The sequence below is a fragment of the Nyctereutes procyonoides genome, unplaced genomic scaffold (genome assembly GCF_905146905.1).
Source record: "Nyctereutes procyonoides isolate TBG_1078 unplaced genomic scaffold, NYPRO_anot_genome, whole genome shotgun sequence".
NCBI classification, from domain to species: domain Eukaryota; kingdom Metazoa; phylum Chordata; class Mammalia; order Carnivora; family Canidae; genus Nyctereutes; species Nyctereutes procyonoides.
The window spans coordinates 33700448-33710526 of record NW_026575131.1 but is presented as its reverse complement, the minus strand read 5'-3'; the positions used below and the strand labels follow the sequence as shown (position 1 = coordinate 33710526).

Genomic DNA, 10079 nt, shown 5'->3' with positions numbered 1-10079 from the left:
CTTTCTACTATTTGTTGTCTTTTTTCAATAGTCGCCTATCCTAGCAGTGAGATTCAACACTCTTTTCCTATCACAATCATGACTTATCTCTTGACTTTACATGAGGTACAGATTCAAGATACAGAAGTGAAACATGAATAAATGAATAAGTAAATGAGTTGAGAATGCTTGAAAAAATAGATCTTAGAAACAGGACCTCTGCAAAAGTCTTGATAGATCAAATCAAAACATTTATTTCAACCTGCACCCCATTTTAAAGTTTGTATTTGGGCACAAGAAGCAAAAATTCCAGAAAGAACCTCCTAGGAAGATAGCTGAAATTTGACATTTCTAGTGCACATACTGTACACAGAGAGGATAACATTTTAATGTAATTTATTTGAAATGCTTCCAGAAAAGTTTAAGGCCATTATACAAAAACATTCATTTCATCAAAACATTCACTTTCTTCTCATAGGCCAGCACTTAACAGACCTCTTGTCTCAACATACTGGCCAAAGTGGCCGATGGCTCTTGCAGAAAATGATTTCCTCTTCCTCCACCATCAAACATCGGTTCTCAGCTTATGTCTGCTTTTATCTGCAGTTCATTCACTTGCTAAATCAATAACAATTTGAGAAACAAAGCAATTTTAAATAAACTCATAATAGAAAAAAATTCACCAAGTTTAAAATCTATAAATACAGAAATATGTTTTACAGGGTAAAATTGACCACAATATTTTTTCATTTTTGAAAAATAAGTAATATTACCTTGTTTTCATATTGATACATCTTGTCACACAGCTTCTTTGAATGCACGTTAGATGTACATAATAAAATGATAACATAGCATTTACTGCTTTCTGTAAACTCAAAAGACACAGAAGATTTAAAAAAAATTTTGGCAATAATTTAGAATCATTACTACTAGTGCTGGTGTGGGAATAATTTTGCACAAGTCACCCTTGATATTTACACTCACAGGGAGCTTCTCTGTATATTCAGTTAACTTTTTTTAAAGGTTGGCAGTCTACCCTGCATTGTAAATCAAGGCTAGACAAGGAGGTTACTAGTTTGGCTAACTGATTCTACTTAATCATAGAGTTAATTAAAATTGGCCTACAGAGAATGTAATTATGACTGATCACAGCACAGAGCCTGAGACGGCAAAGTGTTGACCCAAAAGCAGAGTAGGAAAACCCAAGGCTGTGGCCTCTCCCAGAAGGGCACTGGACCTTGCTTTTCTCTTAATGTTTCCTGCCTAAGGTCATGATGAAGCACTTATTCCAAATTCTTCTCATATGTTTCGATAAACAGAGTCACTGATTCACCTATAGTCTCTTCCTCAATGCTCCAAAATATGAGTAGCCCTTGGCACATGAAACAAAGTGATGATGGGCCTTCTCATTATCCTGCTAGGTATCCCCCAGGACTTTTGAGTTCTATTCTGGTGTTTGAGGCTAAAAATGGCTCTCTAAAGCAAGCCAGCAACTATGACAGAGACCCCTTAGTGCAACTGCATTTCATTCAAGATTCAGAGCTGACAGCTGCTTTTGGGCTAGTTCTCTTAAGGTCTATTCCAAGAGACTATTCCAAGTCCTAATAGATTATTTGCACTGAATGATATCAACATAGTGCTTCTTCTGTTGCAAAATTAAGCATCCAGAATCCCCAAGTATGTGTTCATGCTTTTGGGATGGATAACATTGAACCAGGTTCACTGTAAGGACTGATCTTTTCCCGTTTTCCTGCAAAGATCATGATACACAAGTGACTTCCTCATGCCCTGTAAATTCCATGCTTTCAGCTATCATGTCAAAGAGCTAGAAAAGCACTAGAGAAAACACAGGAGAACTCTTAAGCAATCTACATGAAACAGTAGTTTAGAGATTCTTTTCTATTGGTTTAAATCCAGCAGAACACATGAAAGTAACTTGTTCAAGTACCTCTCCAACTATCCAGACACTTGTGAAATGCAACACAAGGTGAGTTGCCACGGAACCCCAGCTTACACAGACAGATTGGCAGTTACAGTACTAGGGACAAGGATACAGATACAAGGGACTGGGTCAACAGGGTCACGAAAGTATTAAAAAGTGCTTCTCCAAACTGTTCCATGTGTGGAATGCAAATACTGTACAGGTAAGACACAGGGTTACTTCCAGGAAGTACACACGCCTCTGTCAGACATTGCTCTCAACGTGCCTGCTGTTCCCACAGGAAGAGTCTGTCTGTTCCATGCGCTCATAGTCGAGGCTGACCTCACTCGTGTCCATACTACAGTCTGACTCACTGTCTGATTGGTCCATCTGCTCAAGTTTTGTTTCTCCCTGTGGCTCCCTGCTCCCAGTGGCAGGATTTAGGAACGGTCCCTCGGAGTCCAGGTCCCCAGCCTGCCCGGCAGCACACAGAACTGTTTCTTTGGCTTGACGAATGCAGTTGAGCCACTGCTGTTTGTTGAAGGTGTCGTTGGCTTGTAGTGAGTGGGTCTGACTTTGGGATCCGTTTTTGAAACTTACTCTGAAGAAGTTTTTAACTAGAAGTGAAAAATACATATAAAAAAGGTCAATGGACAGGTCTTTCCCAGGTCAGAGATGGCCTTAACTCCCCCTGTACCTAGGGCAGACATCATTCATTGATTGTGAAACATGTCCCACCGGTCCAGGACATGGCTCAGCTCTGCCCTGAAGCCACCATTGACTAAGTTTGATGCCAAGGTTGCTCTCAGTTGCCTGTGATGCTAGCAAATGAACCTCAGTTTAAACCCGGGTGCATATTAAAATCCCTTGTGAACTTGTTGAAAACATAGATGCCCAGACCCTACCCTTAGAGATTAGGATTCAATAGGTACAAGGTCGGTGGGCCTAATAATCTGGAATTTCAACCACTGCCCCAAGCTACAGCCTTTTCAAGTTTCAGAAGCTCTATGGAATATCAAAACACACCCATGATCCTCCACACAATGGTACCTGTATATCTAGTACCTGAATGGTTGAGAAGATAGGTAAAGACTCAGAGCAGTTACAAGTTCAGTTTCATTTTAAAATAAAAATGCATTTTCATTATCTCCAGAGGAGTTGTGTGCATTTGAAAAATGGTAGTGTACAGTTTGGAAGACCTTTTATTTAGTTTAACTGGCACATAACAGGTCCCACATGCCATGTGCAAAGCTTGGTTCACAGAAGCACGTGTGCTCAGTCCCCTTGCACTATTCTGTAGCCAGCGGGCTGGGGAACTACCACTTCAGACAAATTCAGGCTCCGCCCTTTGCTCCTGGCAAGCGCCTTAACTTCTCCATGTCTCAGTGTCCTTCTTTGTAAAATGGGAGAAACAAAGAGAACCTATCTTATAAGATTATTATGAGGGCTAAATGTGATAATATACGTACTGATACAATACCAGGCACACAGTCAGTATTCAACCACCACCACCACCACCAAGGTGGAGGAACTGATGAGTAGGTAAGAGGCATACATACTCATTATTTTGACAATATGATGCCAGTGTTAACCCAAGAGGCTTGAATGTCACTTTCTCAAGGAAGACTCCTCTGATCATTTCCCCCAAAGCAAACCTCCAACCATTATCCCTATCTACCTCATACTAGGTTTTAGTTCTCTTAATGGCATCTGAATATTTCTTCATCGTTTATCTCCTATCATAATGTAAGCTCTGTAGGGGCAAGGAATTTGACCCAGTTTACCAGTGTGTACTAGTTCCTGGAATGACACATACAAGATACTCTGGAAACGCTGCCATCTTAGCTTCTCTTGGTTAATTTCTTTGTTTAAGTCTCAAGTTAGGGAAGCCCATTCAAGTAATTGCAGATGAATCCTCAACCCAAATGACCATTCTCGAGCTTCTTCAGGGACCAGCCTGCTGGCTCAACAAGAGCCACCAGTAAGCAACTGGTATCAACATAGGGACTAACAGGTTTCAAGCATACTTTTATTCAATAGAAGGAGATAGAGAAAAGGAACCTAAGGAGCACCTGTTTTGTGCAGACAGGTTTACTTGCAGTATCTTAATCCTTAAAACAGCTTTATAAAGTAGGAATGTATACATGCCCACTTTGCAGATGGGAAACTGAGGCTCACAGAGATTGCACAAGGTTACACAGGCAGTGAATAATGAGACAGCACTGGAATGTAGCGTGACTCTGAGGCCATGGCTCTTCTCTTTCCCCCAGCCACTCCCTCTGAACCACCACAACCAAAACCATTCAACAGGTCAAAACTGACTGCCATCCATACTTCTCTCATTGTTGCTAAATGCCCCACGCAAGGAGCCGCCCAGCCTGACTTCTCCATCCTGCAGGTCTTCCAGTAGGAGGTCCTTTACAGGGATTGGCTGCCGGTACAACTGGTAGCAGAGCTGCTCATTGTGGGTGACAGCTCGAGTGATCACAAGCACTTCTTGGAACAGGAAAACATGCAGTTTCTAGAAGAGAAGAATCCACAGGATTTTCTTAAGCAACAGTCTAATAAGAAGTTGATCAGTGGACTTCTGTGGGTAAGAGTTCCCCAGGTACCAGGTTCACATTGTATTATAAACTTCAAGGCTCAAATCTACCTCCAGAACAGAAGTCAGGCATTTTGGGGATATTTCCAGATGTATTTAGTGCCTATCCTGGAGTAATATCTCCCTAGGATCCCCATGGAGAAGGCCTTTCTGCCTACAGACATCTGCAGCCAGGACTGCCAGCTCCAGGGACACCATTCACCTAGTATTTCACAACCTGTGCAGACACACATAGCCTCCAGCTTCCGTAAGAAAAAAGTGAGAAGGAGTAATAGAATAAAAAGAGCAATGAAGGAAAAAGAAGTTATTACCCCCACCCCCACCTGAGCTTTGGTTTATAGGACCCAATATAATCCTAAGAGATGATAATGAACAATAGTCTATAAAAGATGTGATGGGCATATCAAAGCCTAATATTAATCTTTGCTTCCCAAACCCATAAAAACACTTATTCCTTAAACCACAGAGCTGAGTATCAGCTCCATCCGGGCACTTCAACTTGGAACACTGCCCATTCCCGAGGGAACCAGAGCATGCTGCTTCAGCCACAAAGAAAGATGATCAAAGAACTGGTCCTTCTCAGTTATGTTCCTCAGAACCTCAGTTCTCTGAAGAGGTTGTTCTTAAAAGGCTGAATGACTGATGTGTGTATTGTGGGTGAAAAGAAAATCTCAAAAATAAAGACTTGTCTCAAACCACATCATGAAAGCAATTTCGCTGGGTGGAGCTGGGGTAAATTGGCTCCATTCAATTCCAAGTGCTAGACTCTTCTCACAGTTTGGAAATGCTGATGAATTGAAATGAAAAGATCTACATTTGCAGCTGGTTCTGGTTTTCCAATGGAGATATTTGGGAACGTGAACCCGGGGGTCTCAAAGAGGTGGAAACTCAGATTAGAATCTTGATTTGGGGGCAGGGGAAGCACATTCAGCATTATCAGACAATTTTATATTTGGGAGAAAAGAAACTTGTGGATCCCTCCCACACCCACTCTGACACACACACACACACACACACACACACACACACACACTTGTAGAAATTAAAGCTCAAATGTTGGGTGGTGGAAATATAAGTGATAATTTTGTACTGGGTGGAAGGAGGTTGAGGAGTGTGATTTTGTTTATCAAATGTGCATTTAAACAGAGTAAAGAAAAACTAAAAACAATAACATCAACAAAAAAGAACCAAGTTAAGGGCCTTTTTTTTGAGGAGGGGGATATAGAAAGAATGTTAAGACTTCTTTGGGGGATGGGGCAGGAAGGGGTTGGCCTTTGTTTTATATACTAAACTTTTTTTTTTTTTTTTTTTTTTTTTACAGTTTCTACTTCAATCAATCCTCTAACCAAAATAGACAATTTGAACTCAGATTGTCTGGGAAACTTTTTTTTAAAAAAGATTTTATTAATTTATTCATGAGAGACACACAGAGAAAGGCAGAGACATAGGCAGAGGGAGAAGCAGGCTTCCTGCAGGGAGCCTAATGTGGGACTTGATCCCAGGACCCCAGAATCATGACCTGAGCCAAAGGCAGATGCTCAACCACTGAGCCATCCAGGTGTCTCTGGGAAACCTTTTTAAAATATCCCTTATGTATGAGTGTTCACTGAGAATTTCCATCCTTAGTCTCAGCTTCTTTTAGCTCTCAAGTTATCGAGCTTTCCTTTTGACACAGGACTTTGTTCATAATGGCTTCTATAATCCACTGGGAAAAGCAAATAACTAAAACAAACCTCCCACCTCAACTACTATCTTTGTTTTAAAAAATCTATCTGCCTGAAATATGAACTAGAGTTCATCTTTAAAGCCCTAGGTACATCCAGCCAGAGCCTCAGTCCTTTACTGATGGACAGAAAGAGAATAGGCCTCATTCCATGCAGTGATATATTTCCCTAACTATTTCCCACAGGGCTTCTGAGAAAGAATGTTTAAGAAGCCAGAGTATTAGACATTAGAAGTCCATCAGGGCTTTCTGAAAATCAGCAAGAAGCAGAATTCAGCTTTCTAGCAATCAGTAACTCTATAGTCAAACAGAAACACTTCTTCAAGCAGTGGCCTGTGACCAGTCTCATTACCTCTGTCGTACTATCAGCTGGTTGGATCCGCAGCAGCTCTGAGAATGGGTGCTATGACATACACTCAATGACTTCAAATAACATATCCTAGCCTGCTCACAAATGCCACTCCAAAGTCCAGGTCAAAAGGTTGCCCCTTGAATCATCAAAGCTTTATTAAGAACTATTCAATCTAGTTTTGGCTTCTATTCTAAGGGTTAACTAGATACTGAAGATGAAATATAATAAAAGAAGAGATTCTCTTTTTAAATGGCTTTCCCAACATTGAATTTAAGTACATATTACATATAATAAAATCTAGTTGTTATATAGATATATATTTTTATGTATATGTATAAATTATAATATACAATATATATATTAGCATTAATTTCTACTGGCTACACACAAAAATAGTCTGGTGAGTTAAAAGAATTTTGAACTCTCACAAAATTTAAATCCATCCTTTCTTTATACAAACATTCATTCATTCATTCATTCACTGATTCACCTAACATTATTGAGTGCCTAGTCCATGCCAGGTCCCCATAATAAGGTGCTGGGGATTAACAAGACATGGTCTTTACCCTAAAAGATCATAGCATAATGGAAAATACTGACAGATATATGGTAGATAATTATAACCCATTGTAGTATTTGCTCCAGGGAGATCCATCCAAGTCACTACAACAGGAGAGAAGGAACAATTTTAGTATCTACTCAGGAATAAAAAGCCAGGAAATTGGGTGGAGTTAAATATGCAGCCAATGGAGGGAAAGTTATTGTTTTAAAAAAGTAAAAATGGCAGTGTGTGGATGGGTACCAGTCCATAAAAAAAGCAAAGAATTTCTCATAAACCTAAGAGTTTTAATTTAAGAGCTGTTTTTCTGAGATCATAATATACATTCTGTTAAAATCACCCCTTGTTTTCTGATATTAAAGCAGGAGACTGTTTAACTGTTATGTATTTGATATTGAAGGTCATGATCAAACAAAATACAAAGTTGACAACCCTATGTTGGTTTCCAAAATTCTTCCTGAATATGTACTGGTTGTGAAATTTAAAATAAATAAATAAATAAATAAATAAATTAAAATAAAATAAAATAAAATATGTAAGTATATGAATAAATAAATACATAAATATGTAAGTATATATTAATTATAAGTTAGAAACAGAATGCATATTTATATATAAATTATAATACATAAATATACATACAATATATATCCAATTACATAGGGGATCCTATGATACAAAAGACACCGGAAAGCAATTTTTGTATAAAGCATGTGACCCTGGGTAGGAAAGGCATAGGAGGCTGGGCATCAAATGGATTAAGCCTTGGGGGAGGTCTAGGAGGAAACCACTGAAAGAGAGTAGCTACTCACCACTCCTCGATTGTTCTTCAGTTCTCCATGACAACACAGCACTTTCGAATTGTCGATTAGAGAGTCTTTCTGGCCTTCTTCCAAGTAAAGCAGCCGTTCTTTATAATAGCGGCACTCAGATTCCCCCGTCTTGGTGTTGATTTCTGCCACTATTCCCTGAATGATGTTTATCTATGGAAACAAAGAAGAAAGTATGGGGAAAGTAAGCAAACCATCCACACCAACAAGTCCCAGGGGCTCAGCCTAGAAGGTCACCAAGATAGACTTGTATCTAATTCTGAGATTCTGTTATCTAACTTGCTGCTTTGGGAAAAGGCAAAAATAAATACAAGTTTTGAATATATTGTGTCCATCTATCCATATACACATAGATATACATATACATACATACATATTTATATACACATATAGATATTTGTATTATATATAAAACTGATTTTTTTTCTGAGAGGAAGAGATATAAGGTATAGCTTTTGATGTGCAGGACTCATAACTACTGAGCTCTATGTTGCACATTTCTTCAAACATGCTTATAATGTTGAAAATATAGGCATATAAAAACTTTAGCCAAGGAGAGAAAACAAAGCAGGATGTAGTAGTCCCCAAAAGGGATTATCTTTGGGGTTTAAACCCAGTTGCAAGGTGTCTCTACATGTACTCAATCTAACCTACAAACCATATTTGCAAATTGGCTGTGAAGAAATGGTTTGGATACCTTTTTTGTGATAAAATATAAATGATTTATAAAGGACAGAAAACTATACATGGAAAGAAGAAACACTAGATGTAATGATGGGAACCATTTTTCTATATACGTACACTCGCATGCCTATAGCACATGTGAATAAGTTGGAGGTGAAGGGGTTTCACAGCAATGGTGGATAGACTATTATTAATACAAAATGAAACAAAACAAAGCAATACAAGTACAGTACTCAGACACAATCAGTGAGCATTTATTCTGATGCGTTATTCTATCACATGTTCTATCACTTTCATGTCTAAAAGCTATAAAATACTAAAAACCAAAGGAACAAGAAATTAGTTGAGTAAAAACTCAAAGACACCAACCAAAGGCAAAATGATGACTTCCTCTCCAGGGTCCTCTGTTCTCTAAGAGTGAAAAGATCAACAGTCCCATATATCTTGTGGTAATATATATTTTAAAGTTTTTATTTAAATTCCAATTAACATAGGCTGTAATAGTATTTTTAGGTGTACAAATGATTCAACACTTCCATACAACACCCAGTGCTCATCATAAGCACACTCCTTAATCCCCATTACCTATTTTACCCATCCCCCACAGCCCCTCTGATCATAATCAATCTGTTTTCTATAGTTAAGAGTTTATTTCTTGGTTTGCCTCTTCATTGCTTCCCCCCCACACACATTCTTTGCTTGTTTTGTTTCTTAGATTCCACATATGAGTGAAATCATTTGGTATTTGTCTATCTCTGACTGACTTGTTTCACCTAGCATAATACTCTCTAGCTCCATCTATGTCCTTGCAAATGGCAAAATTTTATTCTTCATGGCAGAGTAATATTCCATTACACACACACACACACACACACTCCATATGTTCTTTATCCATTCATCAGTTGATGGACAATTGGGCTGTTTCCATAATTTGGCTATTGTAGATAATGCTGCTGTAAACATCAGGGTGCATGTATCCCTTCAAATTAGCATTTTGGTATTCTTTTGGTAAATACCTAATAGTACAATTGTTGGATCATAAGGTAGTTCTATTTTTAGCTTTTTGAGGAACCTCCATACTATTTTCCACAGTGGCTGCACCAGTTCGCATTTCTACCAACAGTGCACGAGGGTTCCTCTTTCTCCACATCCTCATCAACACCTATTGTTTCTTGTGTCGTTGATTTTAGCCACTCTGACAGGAGTGAGGTGGTATCTCATTGTTGTTTTGATTTGTGTTTTCCTGATGATCAGTGATATTGAGCACCTTTTTTTGTGTCTATTGGCTGTCCGTATGTCTTCTTTGGGAAAATGTCTATTCATGTCTTCTGCCCATTTTTAATTGGATTATTCATTTTGGGGCATTTTTATAAGTTCTTTTTATATTGTGGATACTAACCTTTTTTCAGGTATGTCATTTGCAAATAGC

The 10079-nt window shown here is 38.7% G+C and overlaps 1 protein-coding gene across 4 annotated transcripts in view; it reads right to left on the bottom strand.

The window, feature by feature from the left end:
• Positions 1–358: 358 nt before the first annotated feature.
• The window catches only part of ARHGEF3 (Rho guanine nucleotide exchange factor 3), a 309811-nt gene continuing 300090 nt past the window's right edge, over positions 359–10079 (bottom strand). For all 4 annotated transcript variants that reach the window (XM_055343738.1, XM_055343737.1, XM_055343739.1 and 1 more), the window contains 3 exons: positions 7949–8119; positions 4235–4421; positions 359–2517 (listed from right to left, as the gene is read on the bottom strand). In XM_055343738.1, coding sequence (XP_055199713.1) covers positions 2165–2517; positions 4235–4421; positions 7949–8119 — 711 coding nt within the window. In that variant the 3' untranslated portion in view covers positions 359–2164. The remainder of the gene's footprint in view (positions 2518–4234; positions 4422–7948; positions 8120–10079) is intronic.